The 24,841-nt window shown below is 46.5% G+C and overlaps 1 protein-coding gene across 20 annotated transcripts in view; it reads right to left on the bottom strand.

Annotated features, from left to right (window-relative positions):
* The window catches only part of LOC119962769 (protein unc-13 homolog B-like), a 746,238-nt gene that overhangs the window by 71,957 nt on the left and 649,440 nt on the right, over positions 1-24,841 (bottom strand). For all 20 annotated transcript variants that reach the window (XR_005459949.1, XM_038790824.1, XM_038790825.1 and 17 more), the window contains 4 exons: positions 24,589-24,666; positions 7,275-7,363; positions 4,657-4,809; positions 2,686-2,809 (listed from right to left, as the gene is read on the bottom strand). Coding sequence is in view for 19 of the 20 variants with exons in the window: in XM_038790824.1 (XP_038646752.1) it covers positions 2,686-2,809; positions 4,657-4,809; positions 7,275-7,363; positions 24,589-24,666 (444 nt within the window). In the remaining variant the exon portion in view is untranslated. The remainder of the gene's footprint in view (positions 1-2,685; positions 2,810-4,656; positions 4,810-7,274; positions 7,364-24,588; positions 24,667-24,841) is intronic.

The following is a 24,841-nucleotide window of genomic DNA, read 5'->3' as shown; positions in this document are numbered from 1 at the left end:
CAATAGCCAGGGGGGAGTGATTACGGCCGCAACAATCTCCTTGAAGGGGTTTGCACTAAAACCTTCGGCCTGTGAATTAAAAATAACATATTTGCCCTCTTGCCGCAGTCTAAGGTCTCTTGCATTTAATGGCAGCAACCACCTCTCCTGGTGGCGATGCTGAGGCTTCAGCGCTGCCAGCCCTGTGATTGGGCCAGCAGCATGGAGAATGCACCCTCAGTCATAAATTGGTTGATGGCCCATTAGTGGCCAATTAGGAGGCTGCCTGTAGTAAAACTGCCAAGCAGATCCCTCTACCGGCAGGTCCGGTACATTCTCAGGACCCACTTTTTACCTAGGAGCTGGGTTCCTATTCTTCTCGTAAATTCAGCCCAAATCTTTAATCAAAATAAGATACTTTTGTACAGCCAGAACAGCCCACAGTTATATAGCATCTTTAACGCAATGAAACTTTCCAAGGCACGGCACAAGAAAATTATAAAACAATATAAACAAAATAAGCCACAAAAGGAAATGTTAAATCAGATAGCCAAAACTTGGTTTTAAGGAGTGTGTTAGAGGAGGAAAGCGAGGTAAGGAGACTCGGGTCGTTAAATGTCCATTATCTCTCATAAATTCCACCGCCTCATCTAGTTGGTCAAAATAAAGCTCTCGCTTCTGAAAGTCACCCACAGGTGGGCTGGGTACAATATCCCAAACTTCAACCCTTTATTGAAGAGGGCAGCCTTAATCCGGTTCAACCCGACCCTCCTCTGTGCCCTGGACCGGGTACATCTGCAACTTGTTCTTTTCCCAGTTATACTCCTGGCCTACCTCGTCCAGAAAATCCGGGCTATTTGCGATGCGGGCGGAGGGGTTTGGGGGATTCCTTGCGATGCACGGGGGGGGGGGGGGTTCAGCTGCGATGCGGGATTGGGGGCCCTTTTGCAAAGCGGGGCGGCAGGCCACGGAATCTGGCTATTGGGTCGCCCGTTCAAAATGGCAGCCCAATACATTCGCATGCCGGGCGGCACAGTGACGCAGTGGTTAGCACTGCTGTCTTTCACCACCGAGGACCTGGGTTCAATCCCGAAAATGTGCAGGGTAGGTGGATTGGCCACGCTAAATTGCCCATAATTGGAAAAAATGAATTGGGTACTTTAAAGTTTTAAAATAAATAAATAATTTTGCATGGCGAGAGGTACTGAATTGCTTCCTGATCTGCGCACCCAACAGGAGCGTAAATAGTTTCAATTCATCTCCGCCGGGAGAATATGGGACGGCATTCACCGCTTGCCGACGCCAAAATCGTATTTGGTGATCAGGCGGAGAATCCCTTTTGATGCTGAAATCTGGGGCTGCGCCTCCAAAAAGGTGTCATCGGTGAGTACGCCGCACGCCGCTGGGGCAGCCTCAGGACGTCTTCTGAAGGCCCCCCCCGATGCTCCGTCTCCGATGGGACACATGTGCTCTGAGTTTCCATCAACCTCGCGTGGTGGCTGCGGAGTGTGTCCAACACCATCACAGTCGGGGGAGGGGGAGCCATTCTGCTGGTATGGGGCTGTGGTGACAGGTGGGTAGTGGTCCGACGGTGGCTAGAGAGAGTACAGGGGGGCACTATCTAGAAGGCCGGGTCTGAGCGCAGGTGGCGCCATGTTGTACGGCGCGAAGGGCTGCAGGTCGTCAGCATGCGCGGCCACGGACCCGCCAATTCTCCATCCGTTTCTGTCAGGAACACTGGTGGTTTTACGGGGCTGCTAGCCCCCCCACCGGGCGGAGCATCGGTGCGGAGGGGGCCGGCACTGAATTTTTCATCTTAAAACTAGACGCTTCCTCCGGACATAGCCTCAAAATCGGAGAATCCAGTCTATAATCTCCCAAATGGAGAATCCTGGCCAAACTAGAGATTTTATTGGGGACTGGAGCAAAGGTGGAAGGCAGATTTGCGAACAGGAATATTACATTATCAATGTCAGTATAATACAAAGCATGAAGAGTGTATATTCAAGAAATGTTTTGCCTTGTTATACACCAAATATCCATTTATGCAAGGAAGGATTCATGATTTGGTTATACAGGCCACCCAGAACTATGCATAATTAAAAACTAAAGCCATATGTAAAGACTTGAGCACTGTTCCCTATTTAGTAAATAGAAGCAGTTGCCAATGCATTGCTATATAATGCACACAGCTATGAACATTGTGTTATCAGTCTTTAGGAATTTGAGTGCAGTATTAATAAACAAATTCATTAAAAATAAATTGAGTTAGCACATATCAACGTAAAAAGTCGAGCACAGCATTATTTAAACTGCTCAACACATATATTATCTATTTTCTGGTACAAGGAGCCCTAGATGCTGTTGCTGAATTGCCCTAGGGAGCAAAATACCAGCATGGACCAGGCTGGCTACAGTCCATAATATTCTGTACTCAAAACAGTACCAACAAACATAAGTTTGTAAATTATTCTAATCAAATATTAGATTTGAGAATGTGGAACAATTGCTGTCACAAAGAGTGGTTGAGGGAAATGGTATAGACACATTTAAGAGAGGTTGTATGAGCGTATGAGGGTTCAGCTGAATGATATGTATCTCTGCTGTATGTTATATACATTACTATTTAATCTTAAATGTGCAAGAGATTTCAAATGGAACCTATTTTAATTCTTTTCGAAAAAATTACTTAGTTTAGTTACTCACCGACTGATCAGTTAGAGGAGGTAACACAATAGTTCTTTCTATTGTGTTCACGACAATTTTCCATAATTCCTTGAGGACCCGTTTTAGCACGGTCTTTTCACAGACTTTCGCAAACAATGTTAAGCTGCAAGATAAAGGAACTGTATTAAATAATGCAAAATAACCTAATTTCAGTTGATTCCCTCTTGCAGACTGAAATGTTGTTCAATATAGATAGCTTAAAATAACTGAAGCTGGAATATGTATCAAAAATTGCTTTAATTTTATTCCTTTCCACAGGCTTTTCAGAAAGATTGGGTGACCTTAGCTCTAGTTTAGTAACTATAGCAATTCTAGGGGGTGGCACAGTGATAATTTCAGAGTGATAATAATCCAGAGGCCCAGACTAACGTGCTGGGAACACTTGTTCAAATCCCACGTGGCAGAATTAATTCAATTCAGTAATTTAAATTCGTAATGGTGATCATGAAACTATTATTGATTGTTGTAAAAACTCATCTGGTTCATTAACATCCTTTAGGGAAGGAAATCTGCCACCTTTACCTGTTTGGCTGATATGTGACTTCAGGCTCATAGCAATATAGTTGAGTCTTTGCAGCCCCCTGAAATGGTTTAGCAAGCCACTCAGTTCACAGACAGTTAGGGATGGACAACAAATGCTGTATTTGCCAGAAATACGCACATCCTTTGAAAGAATAAATTAGAAAAAAAAATTCTACTCTATGTCAGGCGTGTCTTGTGGTGCAGCATAGTTCTTCCCGGTGTCTTTCCATCCCAGGGATAAAAATAAAGGCAATAATTCTGTGACTATGTAAAAAGAAACGGATAACCCCATCTGAAAATTAGACTGAGGTTTTGAAGGATATAGAATCATGGAATCCATACAGTGCAGAAGGAGGCCATTCGGCCCATCAAGTCTCACCGACTCACACTCTACACATGTCCACTCACCCATCCACCCTGTCTCATCCCCGTAACTCCACAACCTAACCTGCACATCTCTGGAAACTATGAGGCAATTTATCATGGCCAATCCACCTAACCCGTACATCTTTGGACTGTGGGAGGAGACCGGAGCACCCAGAGGAAACCCACGGTGAGAATGTGCAAACTCCACACAGACAGTGACCGGAATGGAATATGGGTCCCTGATGCTGTGAGGCAGCAGTGCTAGCCACTGTACCACCGTGCCACCCATATATAGATGTAAGGGAACAAATATAAAGGATACTATCGTTTTTGTCCTATTTGGACTATGGGAGCGATATATTTGGAAATCATTAATTGAACACTCTTGGGGTCACATTATCTTTGTTAAATTACCTTCAGAATTCAGGATCACCTTAAATAAGTTGGGGGTATCAATGCAATATCAAATTAACAACTGTCTGTTGGAACCAGCAAAACAAATGGATGGAATAGTCTTATTTTGCAGTTATGTTTCAAGACAGAAAAGTGGTACAGGTTGATCAGCCCTTATTCGAAATCCAAAAAGATCTGAAATCCGCACTTTTTTGTGAGTGCCGAAATCATGTTTCTAGTTAAAAATAACATGGTGTTCACCTGAGATCCGCTAGCTATGCACCGTTTCAGAGCTATACCTATACAGGTATTCAAAAAATTCCGGAATTAGAGACACTCTCGGCCTCATACATTTCGAATAAGGGGTGCTCAACCTGTGCAACATGCAGTAAACATACACTTGATAAGAGAAACTACTGTGTTTAAATAACAGATAGAAGGATTGCCAGGGCGGGTGGGGGGATTTACCCTTATATCAAGTTAATTTTCAATTAATAGTCTAATGAGGGAATAGCGTTTCCAGAAAATAATCACGACAACAAGCAATTCCTAAAAAACACAATCCAGAAATTTGTGCTGTGCACATTTCAATTTATATATTTAGTTTTTACTTGGAATTGCCTCATGCTTTCTATTACATCTCAGTTACTTTTCTTACTCATAACTCACTTGCCATCCAAGAAGTCCATTAATGGTCCAAGCACATTATCTGCATCCTGAGCCACACTATTGCGAGCAGTAGCTGGCACGTTCCCAGTTCCTTTGACCTGACTTAGTATGTATCCCATCTGTTTAACGCACTCATCAAGACGAGGCTGGAAACTACGCCGTAGCATAGGTTAAAATTAGTACAATCTCACAACAATAAAGTCCGCATGTAAAACAAGTAAAAGTTTTAAAAGGAAGGTATTTCAGATTGCAAGTTGCTTTCCAGTTGCTTTAATTAAAGCTATTGCTCACTATGCAAGGCTACCTTAACAACTATGAATAACTTCATCAAATTTGTCTTTATGTATTAATGCTGCAGAAAAGATGGACATTGTAATCCATCTCACAAATGTAAAATGAAACAATAGGCAGAATTTTATGATCCCCAGCCTTCAGGTTTACAGGCAGGGTATCTGTAAAATTCCCAGGGGACCTTCCATTCCCGCTGCCCTGCTTCTGCCTGCTCCCAGTCCACAATTTTAAGGGGGGATTGGGGAACAAGATCTGATCGCCCCAATTTAGGCAATTTAAGGGTCACTTCCCACTCTGCCTCAATTTTGAGGCTTGTGCAAGGATTTTAGGGGTGGAGTGGGGTGATGCCTAGCAAGTCATCCTACTCTACCCTTGAACAGTAAGGAAGGGCCGCCTCCCACAAGGGCCCCCTTTCTACTTTGGCGCTCCCTCAATGTCTGCCCCCTAGTAGTGTTATCTCGTCTCCCAGAGGCTCCATTAAAACCCACATCTCCCTCTCTCCTTCACCGTGGGCCTGCTATGAGACCCCCTACAGTTACCTGATCCTGGACTCTGGGAGTTTGAATCTGGGGACTGTTTATAGTCCCAGTCCTGGCCACAGCTGCCACGTCTGAGATTACATAAGCATTTGATGTTGATGCCCAGTACAGATCTGCTTGACTGGCAGCCCTCTGAAACCCCAGCCAATTAGCACTCTTTGGAGTGTTAAATTGATATGGGGCTGCTATTAAATGTATGAGAGATGGGTCAGGTAACCAATTAAGTGGGAAGGACCCAATACAGGAATCCCTTCTCTTTGCCAACCTCCCCTTGCTCATTTTTGGCATGGGGTCTCTTGTTGCTCCTGGGTTTCTGGTGGGTGCATTTCTGGCAGCTACCACCAATCCCAGTGGCGCTGACAGCAATGAGAAACTGCTCGGTTCGGATTGCCGAGCAGCTTCCATCTCTTTAACCCAGGGTTAAGTCCCAACTATGGCCAATTATATACCTTTGGGGCACTTAATTCCATCAGGGGTTCCCCATCATTCCAATACTCATGAACAAGACCTCCTCTGGGCCCATTAAATCCCAGTTCTCCATCCTATTCTCCAACCTCCTTCAACATCCTCTTCTGTTCTCTGTTGTTTAACCCACTTCTCACCTTCTGCCATCTCATCCATGAAACCACTGACCTGCTTCCCTGATCCTTTTCTATTCTAGCTCCAAACTATCCAATTGCACTTCCTCAGCTCATGCTTGCTAACGTCATTAAGATGTCTCTATGCCCAGAAATATTCCCATTTACTTCAAGACTTCCACAGTTAAATCCTTCATCGAGAACCCATACTTGCCACTCCATGCTAACTCCAACCTTTCTTATCTACTCAAAATCTTGGAATGTGTGGTGATTCGCTATTGCACTCCCGCCACTCTTCAATAGAGATCTTCAAATTTGTGTCTCTATCCTGCCGTGGTCCTGAGGGTAGATTAATCAAGATTACAAATTGCATTTTATGTGATTAAATCTATGATTTCCAGTCTCTTCTCATCCCCAGTTGATCAATCTATCCTGATTTCACTCATACCTGTCACAACACAAACACCAGATTGTTTTCAATGGCTTGTCTTCTGCTACAAGTAATATTATCTGCAGTGTAATCTGGGAATTCATTATTGGCCTTCTTCCTCTTCACCCAGGTAGCCCCATGTCTAGAGCTTTATCTTGTCCAAAGACTATTGATGTATTCCCGAACTGCCTTGCCAACATTAATACCTAGATGATCACAAATGTTCTCTACCCAATGCCAGTCAATGGTATTTTCTTCTCACTTCCACTGGAATCCACTTGCCTCTCCCCTTTATTCTATCGATATCCTTGGCTACTTCTTGAGCCTGAACCGAGCTCTCTCCACATATTCATTCTGTTACCAAGACTGCTTACACCCACCTCTGCAACGTTTCCTGCTTCTTCCCTCAACTCATTCTACTTCTCCCTCTCTCTCCACCTTCCAAACTATGAACACCTACTTCAAGGCTTGATGTCCCTGAAAGTTTCAGCTCATTTAAAACAATACTTATTCCCACCTTCTCCGAACTCTTTTGGCACCCCTTGCCCAGCTGAATTCAGAATTTCCATCTCTCTTTTCAAATCAATGGCTCTGCTGGCCATCTTAGCAATTTCTTTCTGCCTCAGTTGTCTGATGAACCCTATCTTCCTCGCTCCAAGTCATCAGGAGCTCAGTTTTTATGATTTTGGAGCTAAATCTATTCAGTTTACTTCTGTAACTGCACGTCATGAAGAACTTTATTTTGTAAAGCAGATGAAGGCAAATGTTTTAATTACTTACCTAACACCAAACACATCACTGAGATCATCTAGAACATTGTTTAGTTTCACCTGTAGATCCTTTAAACTGTCACTTGCCTCGGAATCCAGCTGCAATTAAAGATATACCTTATGTCAGTTTCAATAGTTCAAATAATACATTCCTAAATATACCAGCATAGTGTTTCCACCTAAATGGAATCTAGATATCAGGCGTGGATCCCAAAACTGGAGGATACAGGGAAAGCAGCTAGAATGATGACCAAGGAACAGGAGAATGTTTATGCGTGTGTGAGAGAGAGACAGTGTGAGAGAGAGAGAGAGAGAGGGGGGGGAAGTATAATGAGAGGGAAGGTGAGAGTATGATTAAGGGCAGGAGAGCAATGTTCTCCTTACATCCTGTGGATTTTTCCAACTTGCCTGATTGACCCTGGACATATTACTTCATTAATTCCTTCTGTTCATCAGCTCTTATGGTGCCTAAATTTCTACCTCTTGTCCTTGCCATCAAATGCTGTTCAATGGCCATGAGCACCCAAGTCAAGGCTCGCACCCAAACTCAACACCAGCATTCCAACCCATCTGATTCTGCCCAGCCATGTGCAATTCCTTCTTCTTTTACCACGATCGGGTGTCTCTACCTTTCATGACCCCTGTCACGTTTCCTTTTCTTTTCTCTCCAACATCCCTTTTATCTTCAAGTATGTTCAAAACATAGATTGATAGATTTCTAAATATCAACGATATTAAGGGATACAGGGATAGTGCAGGAAGATGATACATAAGAACATAAGAACTAGGAGCAGGAGTAGGCCATCTGGCCCCTCGAGCCTGCTCCGCCATTCAATTAGATCATGGCTGATCTTTTGTGGACTCAGCTCCACTTTCCGGCCCGAACACCATAACCCTTAATCCCTTTATTCTTCAAAAAACTATCTATCTTTACCTTAAAAAAATGTAATAAAGGAGCCTCAACTGCTTCACTGGGCAAGGAATTCCATAGATTCACAACCCTTTGGGTGAAGAAGTTCCTCCTAAACTCAGTCCTAAATCTACTTCCCCTTATTTTGAGGCTATGTCCCCTAGTTCTGCTGTCACCCGCCAGTGGAAACAACCTGCCCGCATCTATCCTATCTATTCCCTTCATAATTTTAAATGTTTCTATAAGATCCCCCCTCATCCTTCTAAATTCCAACGAGTACAGTCCCAGTCTACTCAACCTCTCCTCATAATCCAATCCCTTCAGCTCTGGGATTAACCTAGTGAATCTCCTCTGCACACCCTCCAGCGCCAGTACGTCCTTTCTCAAGTAAGGAGACCAAAACTGAACACAATACTCCAGGTGTGGCCGCACTAACACCTTATACAATTGCAACATAACCTCCCTAGTCTTAAACTCCATCCCTCTAGCAATGAAGGACAAAATTCCATTTGCCTTCTTAATCACCTGTTGCACTTGTAAACCAACCTTCTGTGACTCATGCACTAGCACACCCAAGTCTCTCTGAACAGCAGCATGCTTTAATATTTTATTGTTTAAATAATAATCCCGTTTGTTGTTATTCCTACCAAAGTGGATAACCTCACATTTGTCAACATTGTATTCCATCTGCCAGACCCGAGCCCATTCACTTAACCGATCCAAATCCCTCTGCAGACTTCCAGTATCCTCTGCACTTTTCGCTTTACCACTCATCTTAGTGTCATCTGCAAACTTGGACACATTGCCCTTGGTCCCCAACTCCAAATCATCTATGTAAATTGTGAACAATTGTGGGCCCAACACGGATCCCTGAGGGACACCACTAGCTACTGATTGCCAACCAGAGAAACACCCATTTATCCCAACTCTTTGCTTTCTATTAATTAACCAATCCTCTATCCATGCTACTACTTTACCCTTAATGCCATGCATCTTTATCTTATGCAGTCATGATGTCAAGGTAGATCAGCCAGATTTATTTAAATGGCGGAGCAGCCTTGAGGAGCCAAATAGCCTACTTCTGCTTCTATGTTCCTATCTTCCCCCTCCCTAATACTCTCTGCAAGCTGATTTATTGTCTGAATTTGACCTCCCTACACTTCATTCTCTCCCCACCTAATTCTTTACCATGTCACTAACTACCTACTGTTAATTCTCTTCCCTGTTTTTGTTTCATCCCTCATCCTTTCAAAATTATCATCCCTGATCAAAAACGCACCTTTGACCTATACTTCCTCTCCTGCGATCATCGCATCTCTGCGTCTCCTTCTTGTCTGAGACCCTTGAAAATATAATTTCTCAGCAGACTCAGAACTCTCAGTTCAAATCACTTTATTGCCATTTCGTCCCTTCATTTCAGCTTCACAATATGAATTACACCCCTTATTTTTGAACTGTGCCCCCCTAATTCGAGACTCTCCCACTAGATATCATAAGCCAAATAGTTGTCGGACTAATAGCTGCAAGGTGACTCAACAGGATTTCATCAGGTCAACATAAGTAATTGAATATTGCAGGGCATGTTGAGAGAGCAGTTAATAAAGTATATAATAGCCTAGATTTTATTAATAGGGGCACTGAGTACAGGAGTAGGGAAATTATGTTGAATTGAAAATGAAAAAATGAAATGAAAATCGCTTATTGCCACGAGTAGGCTTCAATGAAGTTACTGTGAAAAGCCCCTAGTCGCCACATTCCAGCGCCTGTTTGGGGAGGCTGGTACGGGAATTGAACCGTGCTGCTGGCCTGCCTTGGTCTGCTTTAAAAGCCAGTGATTTAGCCCAGTGTGCTAAACCAGACTCTAGTTATAAGACTCTAGTTAGATCTCAGTTCTGGGCACCATACCTGAGCAATGGTGTGAAGACATTGAAGAAAATACAGAGGAGATTCACAAGAACGATTCCAAGGATAAACAACTGTAGCTATGAAGATGGATTGGAGAGGTTGGGTCTGTTTCCCTTGGAGAAAAGAAGGCTGAAAGGAGACTTGACTCTGAGCGGTATGGACACGGTAAAAAGTGAGAAAATGTTCCGTCTCAAGAGTGCATCAAGAACTATAGGGCACAGATTCATAATAATGGGCAAAAGGAGAAGTGATGTTAATAAAATGTTTTCACCCAGAAGGTAGTTGGAGTCTGAAATGAACTTGCAGAAAGGGTGACGGAGGCAGGTTTGAGTGAGGTATTCAAAAAGTAATTGGATACTATCTGAAAAGAAATTGTGTGCAAGATTACGGGGATATTGCAGGGTAGTGGGATTAGGTAGGATGCTCTTTTAGCAAGCCAGTGCAATCTCAATGGGCTGAATGGACACCTTCTGCACTATAAAGATTCTGTGAACCAGGGATGAACTAAATATAGAGTTGCCTAGATTACCATTGTAAAATAAAAATAAGTGGACTACTGTTAGTAATAAATGAATAATAAAATAACCTTTCTTGTATATGCTGGAAAATATACAAAAAATATATCTTGATTTAATTATTTCTACTCTTCTCTGGCATGGTCACCTTCAGGTATACACAAGAAAAACACAGAAAACAGTTGAAAAATCATTACATGACAAGTTTGAACATGATAATACTTATTACATTGGGAACATAATTCATGTGCTGCTTTTACGTTATATATAATAGTAATCAGCCAGTTTGAAAGCAATAGGGAAAGCCTTGTTTATTAATCCACACTGAGAGCAAGAGCAGATGCAAGAGTATTAATTGTCAAGGCAGAATTCCTTAACAGAGAAAGCAAAACCTCTAGACAATATGTAACAGGACTTGGTTTTATACTAGCATTTAATTAACAGGGAAATTGACAAGGGTGTCCATTCAATCTTAATTTGCTCAGATGCATATGGGCTTGTAATAGCTTGGCCAACTCATGTATGCAAAAATGGTTAATATAAACACAAATTAATTACTTACATGAATCCTGTTTTAACATACCTCTGCACTTTTGTGTATAAAATGTCACATAAAGGCTCTGGGCCACAGAAGACAGTTTTCAGTGTAGAATTAAACCATAATTAACTGATCAAAGGGATAGATTACATTTGTTATTCATTTAAGGGATGGGGACTTCACTGGCTAGTCCTGCATTTATTGCCCAAACCTAACTGCCCTAGAGAAGGTGGTGGTAAGCAGCCTTTTTGAACCATTGCAGTCCATGTTGTGCAGGTACACCCACGGTGCTGTTATGGAGGAATTTCAGGATTTTGACCCAGCAACAATGAAGGAAATGCAATATATTTCCAAGTCAAGATGGTGAGTGACTTGGAGAGGAAATTCCAGGTGGTGGTGTTCCCATGTATCTGCTGCCCTTGTCTTTTTAGTTGGAAGTGGTCATGGGTTTGGAAGATGCTGTCTCAGGAGCCTTTGTGAATTCCTGCAGTGCATGTTGTAAATGGTGCACTCTGCTGTTACCCATGTTGGTGCTGGAGGGAGTCAATATTTGTAGATGGGGTGCCAATCAAACAGGCTGCTTTGTTCTGGATGATGTCGAGTTTCTTGAGTGTTATTGGAGCTACACTCATCAATGCAAGTGGAGAGTATTCCATCACACTCCTGTAGATTTTGGGCAGACTTCGGGGAGTCAGGGGTGAGTTACTCGCCCCAGATTCCGAGCCTCTGACAGTCTCTTGTAGACACAGGGTGCGATTCTCCGAAACGGAGAGAAACAGCCAACGCTGGAGTGAAACCCGGAGTGTTTCACTCCGGCGTCGGAGGCCACTCCTTGCCCCCTATTCTCCCCCCCCCCCCCTTCCGGGGGGCTAGGAGTGGCAGTGCGCGAATCTCGGGCGCCGGGCCTTGACGTTTGCATCAAAGCGGCGCGCCGAGAATGACGCGGCTGGCGGCGCCTAGGTGACGTCAGCCGCGCATGCGCAGGTTGGCCGGCTCCAACCCGCGCATGCGCGGTTGTCGTCTTCCCCTCCGCTGCCCCGCAAGACATGGCGGCTTGATCTTGCGGGGCGGCGGATGGAAAAGAGTGCGTCTCTTAGAGACGCCGGCCCAACAATTGGTGGGCACCGATCGTGGGCCAGACATCTGATGAGCACGCCCGTGGTGCTCGATCCTCCCTCCGCCCCCCACTTACCCGTCGCGCGCTGTTCACGCCGGCAGCGACCAGTTGTGGTTGGCGCTGGCGTGAACCGGTCGGGTTCGTCAGGCCGCTCGCCCCATCCGAGCGGTATTACGCAAAACGCGACACGCCATTTTGGGGGGGGGGGGGGTGGGAGAATCGCGGGGGGTGCCAGAGCGGCCTGTCGTGATTCGCCCAGCCCTCCTGCGATTCTCCCCCCGGGCGTGGGGAGCGGAGAATCGCAACCACAGTATTTATATGGCTAGTCCAGTCTACTTTCTGGTCAATGGTAACCCCCAGGATGTTGATCATGGGTGTTTCAGCGATGGTAATGCCACTGAAAGTCGAGGTGATAGTTACATTCTCTCTTGTTGAAAGTGGTCATTGTCTGGAACTTTTGTGGCCCGATTGTTACTTGCCACTTGTCAGTCCAAGTCTGAATGGATATTGTTCAGGTTACAAAAAACTCAACAGTGCAGAAAGCCGAGAAAAGTATAGAAAGTACAGGGATCAAGTAAAAAAAAATGAGGAAATCAAAGAGAGGGCATGAAAATATATTAGCAAGCAATATTAAGGCAAACCTAAAGATGTTTTACCAGTATATAAAGAGCCAAATGATAGTAAAGGAAACATTGGACCTATCAGAGATGAAGAAGGGAACTTGTGGGAAGAGGATATGGGAAGAGTTTTAAACAATTTTTTGTTTCCGCATTCACAAAGGAAAGAGATAATGCAGATATAATATCCCAAGAGGAGCAGTGTGAAATATTGGATAAAACAATCATAACGAGAGAGGAAGTGTTGGAAGAGTTGGAATCCTTGAAAGTGAATAAGTCATCAGGGTCAGATGGATTATTTCTTAGAATGTTGAAGGAGGTCAGGGAGGAAATATCAGATGCTCTGAGGATTATTTTCCAATCTGCACTAGTCACAGGGGGGGTGCTGGATGACTGGAGGAATGCAAATGTGGTTCTGTTGTTTAAAAAGGGTATTAAGGAAATGCCAAATAATTATAGGCCAGTTAGTCTTACTTCAGTGGTGGGCAAATTGTTAGAATCAATCCTGAGAGATCAGATAAACTGTCACTTAGAAAGGCATGGACTAGTCAGGGATAATCAGAGTGGCTTTGTTAAGGGAAGCTATGCCTTACAAATTTGACTGAATTCTTTGAAGAAGTGAAAAGGAGGATTGATGAGGAGAGGATAGTGGATGTTGTCTACATGGATTTTGCTATGGGATTTGACATTGTTCCGAATGGCAAACTGGTCAAAAAAGTAAATGCCCATGGGATACAGAGTAATGCAGGAATTGGATCCAAAGCTGGCTTAGTAACAGAAAACTAAGGGTAATAGTTGATAGCTGCCATTGTGAATGGCAAACTGCTTCAAATGGTGTCCAGCAGAGCTGCGTGTTGAGGCCTCTGCTGTTCGTTCCATATGTTAACGATTTGGACTTGAACGCGGGGGGTACGATAGGGAAATACTGCAGACAACAATTGACCATGTAGTTGATAGTGTTGAGGATAGCTGTAAGCTCCAAAATGATATAGATGGGTTGGTGGAGTAGGCAGGAATGTAGCAGATGGAGTTCAATTCTGCTAAGTGTGAAGTAATTTGTGAGGTCAAACAGTAAAAGGGAATCCACAATAAATGGGAATATACTGAAAGGGGTAGATGAAGTGAGAGATCTTGGCGTGCAAGAGCATAGGTCCCTAAATGTAGCAGTATAGGTAGATAAAGTTGTAAAGAAGGCATATAGAATGCTCTCCTTCACAGAAGAGGCAGAGATATAGAATACAAAAATAGGGATATAATGATGGAGCTGGGTATGACACTGGTAAGGCCACAACTGGAGTATTGTGTGCAGACTGAACACCACATTACAAGAAGGATGTAATTGCACTGGAGAGAGTGCAGGGAAAATTTGCTAGAATGTTGCCAGGGCTAAAGAATTGTAGCTACGAGGAGAGATTAGAGAGGTTAGAGTTGTTTTCCTTGGAACAGAGAAGACTGAGGGGTGACATGATTGATGTGTACAAAATTGTGAGGGGTAGAGATAGAGTAGACAAGAGGAACCTGTTTCCCTTAGCAGAGAGCTCAAAAAACAGGGGTCATAGATTCCTATGGGTGGTGGGTTTCTAGAATTCACCGCCCGAGTTGGAGGTGGAGGCAGCGCCCCTAAACTCTATTAAAAAGTACCTGAATCTGCACCTTAAGTACTGGTAGCTGCAGGGCTATGGACCGTGTGCAAAAAGATGGGATTATAAAGGGCATCTGGCCGTCTTTGGGCCAAATGGCCCTCTTTTGTGCTGTATCATATCTGGTTCAATAGTACTGCATTTGGAAATGGACTGCTTCAGTAGCTGAGGAATGGCGTTGGACATTGTGCAATCATCAGCAAACCTCCCCACTTCCGATCTTAAAATCCGGCATTGTTCCTTGGTCAAAATTTGGAATGCCCTTCCAAACAGCACTGTGGACTTTTCTACAAAATATGGACCACAGGGTTTCAAGAAGACTCAAAACCATCTTCTCAATGGTAATTAGGAATAAATAGTGGTTTAGGCAGCAATGTCCTCATTCCACGAATTAATATTTTTAAAAAGTGGCCCCATTAAGTGCCCTAATGGCTATCAGTGTGAAAACATCTTTGCTTGGGTGCAGTCTGCAACAGAAACGCGCAAAAGTAGAAACAAGTCACAGAGCCAATCAAGGCAAGTTGATTGCCTTTTTCCATCCCACCCCAGTCTCTTAAGCAGCTTTCATGGGTTGGAAAATTCAGCTCAATAAGTTTAGCAGCAACACCATTAGCAGCAACAACTGCAACTGATATAGTATGCATCAAACGTATCAAAGTAAGGTTGCCAAACCTCCCAGAATGGGCAGGAGTTTGTCCGATTTGCACTCAATCTGCCGGCAGCTTTAAAATAACTTGGGAGATTTTAAAATTATACTTCTGTGATTTCATTCTGTAATTCACGGTCCCCACCACAGGCCATTCATGAACAGTGATCATTGTGTTCACAGCAGCTGTGTAGGTGCCGCGTGATGACATTTAATGTAAAATGATCTGACCGCACATCCATAATGCATTGACAAGCATTGCTACTGTCACTGCCCATTTTCCCACCGGCAGTGCCCTGTCTGAGCTTCAACTAATCACAGCATAAATGGAGGAAAAACGTGTTGCCCTTCAGTGAGTCTTTAAGTACACCACTGATCATTACATTGCAGTTGAATCCAAACAGCAAATAAATCTGACAAGGCTTTTTACACTCGAGTAGAAGCTATTACATGAATTGGAGACAAGCATTAGTATTTTGTTATTCAGTGTGGTATCTATCGAGGTTCCGATGTACAGAATAACAGATGGGCGAGAGTGTGGTACAGATCACGCTGGTGACAGATGAGTCGCAAAGTTATTGCTGAAGTCTGACAGGCCTGTAAATCGCCAAGAACAAAGGTGCAAATGACTTATTCCGACTTTCACTCATACATGGTAACCTCTTTATGTAGCCCTTGACTTCATCATGGTGCGTGAGTGGGTTATTTGAGGGGCTAACTAATCTCCTCCGTGCTACACTTCCAATCATTGTATGAAAACATTTTTGAGTGCAAGCCCAGAAAGTGATTCAAAAATGTTGCTGCTGACTTCAGGACGATGTGACTTGGACAATAAGCTCCCTGCTCATTAACAGCACCTTCTTAGTTGTTATCACCACCATTTATATTCCCTTTGTCTTTTTGTCCACAACATCTTAGTCAACCTCTACCTATTGCTGGCACTCTATCTAGCCCCACATGCACCCCCCCCCCCCCCCTCCCCTCTCCAACAACAATATAAATCTCATCCTATTTCCAGTTCTCTAGCTTTGACAAAGAAAGCCACGCTTAAAACATTAGCTCCATTCCCTCTCCACAGATGTGTGGTATAATCATAACTATCAGCATTACAAGGGTTAATGTAGTACCATGAATAGCATCTAGAGGGAACTGCAGATACTACAACATAAAGCAGTGATGCTAGACCTTAGGGGAGGAGTAAGTAGGAGACAGCTAGTTAAGGTCATCAGAGCAGATAGTGTGAGAAGGTTAGATTATAGTTATACCAGTGAGTGAGATTAGCAGTAGGTCAGAGTTTTTCTTGTTTTTTTTTAAATCTAGAGGTGATGTCAGGGAAGGCAGTACAATGCTCCTCCTGCAGAATGTTTGAGGTGAGGGACGCCGTCAGCGTCCCTGCTGATTTCATCTGTGGGAAGTGCACCCAACTCCAGCTCCTCAAAAACCGTGTTAGGGACCTGGAGCTTGAGCTGGATGAACTTCGGATCATTCGGGAGGCAGAGGGGGTCATAGATAGGAGCTTCAGGGAAGTAGTTACACCAAAGACTGGAGATAGATGGGTAACTGTAAGAGGGACTGGGAAGAAGCAGTCAGTGCAGGGACCCCCTGCGGTCGTTCCCCTGAGTAACAAGTATACCGTTTTGGATACTTGTGGGGGGGACGACTTACCAGGGGTAAGCCATGGGGTACGGGCCTCTGGCACGGAGTCTGTCCCTGTTGCTCAGAAGGGAAGGGGGGAAAGGAGTAGAACATTAGTAATTGGGGACTCAATAGTCAGGGGCACAGATAGGAGATTTTGTGGGAGCGAGAGAGACTCACGTTTGGTATGTTGCCTCCCAGGTGCAAGGGTAAGTGATGTCTCGGATCGTGTTTTCCGGGTCCTTAAGGGGGAGGGGGAGCAGCCCCAAGTCGTAGTCCACATTGGCACTAACGACATAGGTAGGAAAGGGGACAAGGATGTCAGGCAGGCCTTTAGGGAGCTAGGATGGAAGCTCAGAGCGAGAACAAACAGAGTTGTTATCTCTGGGTTGTTGCCCGTGCCACGTGATAGTGAGATGAGGAATAGGGAGAGAGAGCAATTAAACACGTGGCTACAGGGATGGTGCAGGCGGGAGGGATTCAGATTTCTGGATAACTGGGGCTCTTTCTGGGGAAGGTGGGACCTCTATAGACAGGATGGTCTACATCTGAACCTGAGGGGCACCAATATCCTGGGGGGGAGATTTGTTAGTGCTCTTTGGGGGGGTTTAAACTAATTCAGCAGGGGCATGGGAACCTGGATTGTAGTTTTGGGGTACGGGAGATTGAGAGTATAGAGGTCAGGAGCACAGATTTGACTTCGCAGGAGGGTGCCAGTGTTCAGGTAGGTGGTTTGAAGTGTGTCTACTTCAATGCCAGGAGTATACGAAATAAGGTAGGGGAACTGGCAGCATGGGTTGGTACCTGGGACTTCGATGTTGTGGCCATTTCAGAGACATGGATAGAGCAGGGACAGGAATGGTTGTTGCAGGTTCCGGGGTTTAGGTGTTTTAGTAAGCTCAGAGAAGGGGGCAAAAGAGGGGGAGGTGTGGCGCTGCTAGTCAAGGACAGTATTACGGTGGTGGAAAGGATGCTAGATGGGGACTCTTCTTCTGAGGTAGTATGGGCTGAGGTTAGAAACAGGAAAGGAGAGGTCACCCTGTTGGGTGTTTTCTATAGGCCACCTAATAGTTCTAGGGATGTAGAGGAAAGGATGGCGAAGATGATTCTGGAAAAGAGCGAAAGTAACAGGGTAGTTGTTATGGGAGACTTTAACTTTCCAAATATTGACTGGAAAAGATATAGTTCGAGTACATTAGATGGGTCATTCTTTGTACAATGTGTGCAGGAGGGTTTCCTGACACAATATGTTGACAGGCCAACAAGAGGCGAGGCCACATTGGATTTGGTTTTGGGTAATGAACCAGGCCAGGTGTTAGATCTGGAGGTAGGTGAGCACTTTGGAAACAGTGACCACAATTCGGTGACCTTTACATTAGTGATGGAAAGGGATAAGTATACCCCGCAGGGCAAGAGTTATAGCTGGGGGAAGGGCAATTATGATGCCATTAGACATGACTTAGGATGTGTTGGTTGGAGAAGTAGGCTGCAAGGGTTGGGCACACTGGATATGTGGAGCTTGTTCAAGGAACAGCTATTGCATGTTCTTGATAAGTACGTACCAGTCAGGCAGGGAGGAAGGGGTCGAGCGAGGGAACCGTGGTTTACCAAAGAAATGGAATCTCTTGTTAAGAGGAAGAAGGAGGTCTATGTGAAGATGAGGCGTGAAGTTTCAGTTGGGGCGCTTGATAGTTACAAGGAAGCGAGGAAGGATCTAAAGAGAGAGCTGAGACGAGCAAGGAGGGGACATGAGAAGTCTTTGTCAGGTAGGATCAAGGAAAACCCAAAAGCTTTCTATAGGTATGTCAGGAATAAAAGAATGACTAGGGTAAGAGTAGGGCCAGTCAAGGACAGTGGTGGGAAGTTGTGTGTGGAGGCTGAGGAGATAAGCGAGATACTAAATGAATACTTTTCGTCAGTATTCACTCAAGAAAAAGATAATATTGTGGAGGAGAATGCTGAGACCCAGGCTATTAGAATAGATGGCATTGAGGTGCGTAGGGAAGAAGTGTTGGCAATTCTGGACAAGGTGAAAATAGATAAGTCCCCGGGGCCGGATGGGATTTATCCTAGGATTCTCTGGGAAGCCAGGGAAGAGATTGCTGAGCCTTTGGCTTTGATTTTTAGGTCATCATTGGCTACAGGAATAGTGCCAGAGGACTGGAGGATAGCAAATGTGGTCCCTTTGTTCAAGAAGGGGAGTAGAGATAACCCCGGTAACTATAGGCCGGTGAGCCTAACGTCTGTGGTGGGTAAAGTCTTGGAGAGGATTATAAAAGATACAATTTATAATCATCTAGATAGGAATAATATGATTAGGGACAGTCAGCATGGTTTTGTGAAGGGTAGGTCATGCCTCACAAACCTTATCGAGTTCTTTGAGAAGGTGACTGAACAGGTAGACGAGGGTAGAGCAGTTGATGTGGTGTATATGGATTTCAGTAAAGCGTTTGATAAGGTTCCCCACGGTCGTCTATTGCAGAAAATACGGAGGCTGGGGATTGAGGGTGATTTAGAGATGTGGATTAGAAATTGGCTAGTTGAAAGAAGACAGAGAGTGGTGGTTGATGGCAAATGTTCAGAATGGAGTTCAGTTACGAGTGGTGTACCACAAGGATCTGTTCTGGGGCCGTTGCTGTTTGTCATTTTTATAAATGACCTAGAGGAGGGCGCAGAAGGTTGGGTGAGTAAATTTGCAGACGACACTAAAGTCGGTGGAGTTGTAGACAGTGCGGAAGGATGTTGCAGGTTACAGAGGGACATAGATAAGCTGCAGAGCTGGGCTGAGAGGTGGCAAATGGAGTTTAATGTGGAGAAGTGTGAGGTGATTCACTTTGGAAAGAATAACAGAAATGCGGAATATTTGGCTAATGGTAAAATTCTTGGTAGTGTGGATGAGCAGAGGGATCTCGGTGTCCATGTACATAGATCCCTGAAAGTTGCCACCCAGGTTGATAGGGTTGTGAAGAAGGCCTATGGTGTGTTGGCCTTTATTGGTAGAGGGATTGAGTTCCGGAGCCATGAGGTCATGTTGCAGTTGTACAAAACTCTGGTACGGCCGCATTTGGAGTATTGCGTACAGTTCTGGTCGCCTCATTATAGGAAGGACGTGGAAGCTTTGGAACGGGTGCAGAGGAGATTTACCAGGATGTTGCCTGGTATGGAGGGAAAATCTTATGAGGAAAGGCTGATGGACTTGAGGTTGTTTTCGTTAGAGAGAAGAAGGTTAAGAGGTGACTTAATAGAGGCATACAAAATGATCAGAGGGTTAGATAGGGTGGACAGCGAGAGCCTTCTCCCGCGGATGGAGGTGGCTAGCACGAGGGGACATAGCCTTAAATTGAGGGGTAATAGATATAGGACAGAGGTCAGAGGTGGGTTTTTTACGCAAAGAGTGGTGAGGCCGTGGAATGCCCTACCTGCAACAGTAGTGAACTCGCCAACATTGAGGGCATTTAAAAATTTATTGGATAAGCATATGGATGATAAGGGCATAGTGTAGGTTAGATGGCCTTTAGATTTTTTCCATGTCGGTGCAACATCGAGGGCCGAAGGGCCTGTACTGCGCTGTATCGTTCTATGTTCTATGAGTAGCCAGATGTTATTGATCAATTCTGTATTCTAAAAGGACTAAGTGTCGAAACTCAGTTTAGTAATGTAAATAAAATCAGTTTTGTTTAAGTAAAAGCTATACTGTGGTCTCTGTATAACACTACGCAATCCATCCTACATAAGCACACAAAGAACACCATGAGATGCTGTCAGACCTGCTGAGACTTTAAAGAATGCACAGCTTTTCTGGGATGGCGTGATGCTGGAGCTGAATGTTGACTGCAATGGAACTACAACCACCTTATGAAACAAAATTCAATAAGACCGTAGGCAACTGCTATACAGTTTTAAAATTTCTGATGCAGAAGAAAGCTTGATCTGACGGCTGTTTAACTGCTGATTAAAGGCTAGTGAGCACCAGACCCTACATGTGCTGAAGTACAGAGATGCAGTAATATGCACATGCAGAATGTTGTTTCCCAGTTCAACTGTGAGTGAACAATTTGTGCAAGTGTGAGCACATTTCTTACTCTTCACTTTGAAATGTGCCTACTCTCTAATTTTCAAACCGTCCAATTGAGTGGGGGGGGGGGGGGGGGGGGGGGGGGGGGGAAGGGGCAGGATGTGGGGGTCTTATTTCTTACTTTACATTTCGGACCCGTTGGGTGGCATTAGGGGATATCATGAACATCTTAGAATTCTGCTGGTTTTCTGGGTATAAATTAAACATGGGGGAGAGAGTGAGGCTTTCCCAATTCAAGCAAGGGAACAGGAGGGGAGGCTGGGCGAGCTTCCGTTTAAAGTGGTGGGGATGAACTTTAGATTCTTGGGCATTCAGGTTGCGCATTGATGGGAAGAACCACTGGTGCGGTTGGTACAGCAGATGAAGGGGGATTTTAAGAGGTGGGGCGTGCTGTCACTGGCGGGGCGGGTGCAGACAGTGAAATTATTCCAAGGTTCCTATTCATTTTTCAGAACCTTCTGATTTTTATCCCAAAGGCCTCTTTCAGAAAAGTTAACGCCCTGATATTGGGCGGGGAAATCCCCCTGGGTAAAGAAGGTACTGCTGGAGTGGGGATGTGGGGGGATGGGTTGGCCTTGCCAAACCTGATGAACTATTACTGGGCAGCAAATATAGCCATGGCTAAGAGGTGGGTAGTGGTGGAGGGGTCGGTGTGGGAGTGGATGGAGGCAGCCTCTTGTAAGGACACTAGCTTACGTCACTGTTTTTTAAAAATAAATTTAGAGTACCCAATTATTTTTTCCAATTTAGGGGCAATTTAGCATGGCCAATTCACCTAACCTGCACATCTTTGGGTTGTGGGGGCGAAACCCACGCAGACACGGGGAGAATGTGCAAACTCCACATAGACAGTGACCCAGGGCCGGGATTCGAACCCGGCTCCTCAGCGCCGTAGGCAGCAATGCTAACCACTGTGCCACCGTGCTGCCCTGCTTATGTCACTGTTGATGGTGCATCTGCCGTTCTCATCGGCCAGATACTTCACAAGTCCGGTAGTGGTGGCAGCACCTGAGGGCCTGGGGACAGTGGCAGCCCTGAGGGCATGGGGACAGTGGCAGCCCTGAGGGCCTGGGGACAGTGGCAGCCCTGAGGGCCTGGGGACAGTGGCAGCCCTGAGGGCATGGGGACAGTGGTGGGAGCCCTGAGGGCCTGGGGACAGTGGTGGCAGCCCTGAGGTCATGAGGACAGTGGTGACAGCCCTGAGGGCCTGGGGACAGTGGGGGTAGCCCTGAGGGCCTGGGGACAGTGGCAGCAGCCCTGAGGGCCTGGGGGCAGTGGCAGCCCTGAGGGCATGGGGACAGTGGTGGCAGCCCTGAGGGCCTGGGGACAGTGGCAGCCCTGAGGGCCTGGGGACAGTGGTGGCAGCCCTGAGGACCTGGGGACAGTGGCAGCCCTGAGGGCCTGGGGACAGTGGCAGCCCTGAGGGAATGGGGACAGTGGTGGCAGCTCTGAGGGCCTGGGGACAGTGGCAGCAGCCCTGAGGGCCTGGGGACAGTGGCAGCCCTGAGGGAATGGGGACAGGGGCAGCCCTGAGGGAATGGGGACAGTGGGGGCAGCCCTGAGGGCCTGGGGACAGTGGCAGCCCTGAGGGAATGGGGACAGGGGCAGCCCTGAGGGAATGGGGACAGTGGGGGCAGCCCTGAGGGCCTGGGGACAGTGGGGGCAGCTCTGAGGGCCTGGGGACAGTGGCAGCAGCCCTGAGGCCATGGGGACAGTGGGGGTAGCCCTGAGGGCCTGGGGACAGTGGCAGCAGCCCTGAGGGCCTGGGGACAGTGGCAGCAGCCCTGAGGGCCTAGGGACAGTGGTGGGAGCCCTGAGGGCCTAGGGACAGTGGCAGCCCTGAGGGCCTGGGGACAGTGGTGGCAGCCCTGAGGCCATGGGGACAGTGGTGGGAGCCCTGAGGGCCTGGGGACAGTGGCAGCAGCCCTGAGGGCCTGGGGACAGTGGCAGCAGCCCTGAGGGCCTAGGGACAGTGGCAGCCCTGAGGGCCTGGGGACAGTGGTGGCAGCCCTGAGGCCATGGGGACAGTGGTGGGAGCCCTGAGGGCCTGGGGACAGTGGTGGGAGCCCTGAGGGCCTGGGGACAGTGGGGGTAGCCCTGAGGGCCTGGGGACAGTGGGGGTAGCCCTGAGGGCATGGGGACAGTGGCAGCAGCCCTGAGGGCCTGGGGACAGTGGCAGCCCTGAGGGCCTGGGTCAGTGGTGGGAGCCCTGAGGGCCTGGGGACAGTGGCAGCCCTGAGGGAATGGGGACAGTGGCAGCCCTGAGGGAATGGGGACAGTGGTGGGAGCCCTGAGGGCCTGGGGACAGTGATGGGAGCCCTGAGGGCCTGGGGACAGTGGTGGGAGCCCTGAGGGCCTGGGGACAGTGATGGGAGCCCTGAGGGCCTGGGGACAGTGGGGGTAGCCCTGAGGGCCTGGGGACAGTGGGGGTAGCCCTGAGGGCATGGGGACAGTGGCAGCAGCCCTGAGGGCCTGGGGACAGTGGCAGCCCTGAGGGCCTGGGTCAGTGGTGGGAGCCCTGAGGGCCTGGGGACAGTGGCAGCCCTGAGGGAATGGGGACAGTGGCAGCCCTGAGGGAATGGGGACAGTGGTGGGAGCCCTGAGGGCCTGGGGACAGTGATGGGAGCCCTGAGGGCCTGGGGACAGTGGTGGGAGCCCTGAGGGCCTGGGGACAGTGATGGGAGCCCTGAGGTTGGAGGGTGCCTCAGTTTGGGCACCAATCTGTGGGAATCACAGGTTTGTTCCGCGTGGGCTAGACGCAGGGTTCCAGGGGTGGTAGTGAGTGGGGATCGAGCGGTTTGGAGACTTAATCATGGCGAGCAGTTTCTCGAGTCTAGAAGAACTGGAATAGGAATATGAGCTGCCCAGCAGGAATGGGTTCCGGTACTTACAGGTTCGGGATTATGTTAGGAAGCAGGTGCAGTCCTTCCCGACCTGCCGTCCCCAGGGCTGCAGGACAAGGTGGTGTTGAAAACAGGAGTCTGCGAGGTACGGTGTTGGACATTTATAAAGAATTGATGGATTGGGAGAGTGCCGGATATGAGAAGTTAAGCAGAAGTGGGAGGAAAAGCTTGAGGGGGGGGGGGGGGGGGGGGTGGGTTATGGGAGGAGGCCCTGAGGAGAGTGAATACATCCTCTTATGTGTGCTGGGCTTAACCTTATTCAATTTAAAGTAGTTCATAGGCTGCATATGCAGGTAGCCTCCCTGGTAGCCTGGAGACAGTTGTCACTTGTGTATTTTGAAGCCAGAGTCACAGCAGAGAAGGATGGGCTTTTATTTGTGATGGTTCTTTGATGCGTGATTCTTTTTTAATGTCACAAGTAGGGCCTGCTCTGTGCTGTATTTTCTATGTTCTATGTTCGAAGTAGGCTTACATTAACACTGCAAAGAAGTTACTGTGAAAAGCCCCTAGTCGCCACATTACTGTGCCTGATCGAGTACACTGAGGGAGAATTCAGAATGTCCAATTCACCTAACAGCACGTCTTTCGGGACTTGTGGGAGGAACCCGGAGCACCCGGAGGAAACCCACGCAGACACAGGGAGAACGTGCAGACTCCACACAGACAGTGACCCAAGCCGGGAATCGAACCTGGGACCCTGGTGCTGTGAAGCAGCTGTGTTAACCGTGCGGCACACAAAGCGAAAAAAAAAATTATTGCTCCAAGCGATGCTTTACTACATAATTAACATGTATAGAGGGAATCTACAAGTTCAGATTCTTACCTCTTTACCACCCATCGCTTCAAACATCTTTTCCAGCTGAACTCTCAGTTGTTGTACATTATTCATCAGAATGCAAGGCTGATGGATAGAAATGTAAAATTGTTCGATTAACAATGACTCAGTTTCTTTATTTTCTTTAGTCAAATCTGCATTCAATTTTATACAACAGCATATAAAACAGCTATATTCAGTTTCAGCTATGAGGAGAAAACTGCAGAGATCTTGAAGGCTTGTCAGGTTGGAGGAGGCTGTC

This window comes from Scyliorhinus canicula, chromosome 3 (genome assembly GCF_902713615.1).
Source record: "Scyliorhinus canicula chromosome 3, sScyCan1.1, whole genome shotgun sequence".
In the NCBI taxonomy this organism is placed as follows: domain Eukaryota; kingdom Metazoa; phylum Chordata; class Chondrichthyes; order Carcharhiniformes; family Scyliorhinidae; genus Scyliorhinus; species Scyliorhinus canicula.
The sequence above is the reverse complement of the archived record's forward strand: the minus strand, read 5'-3'. Positions and strand labels throughout refer to the sequence as shown.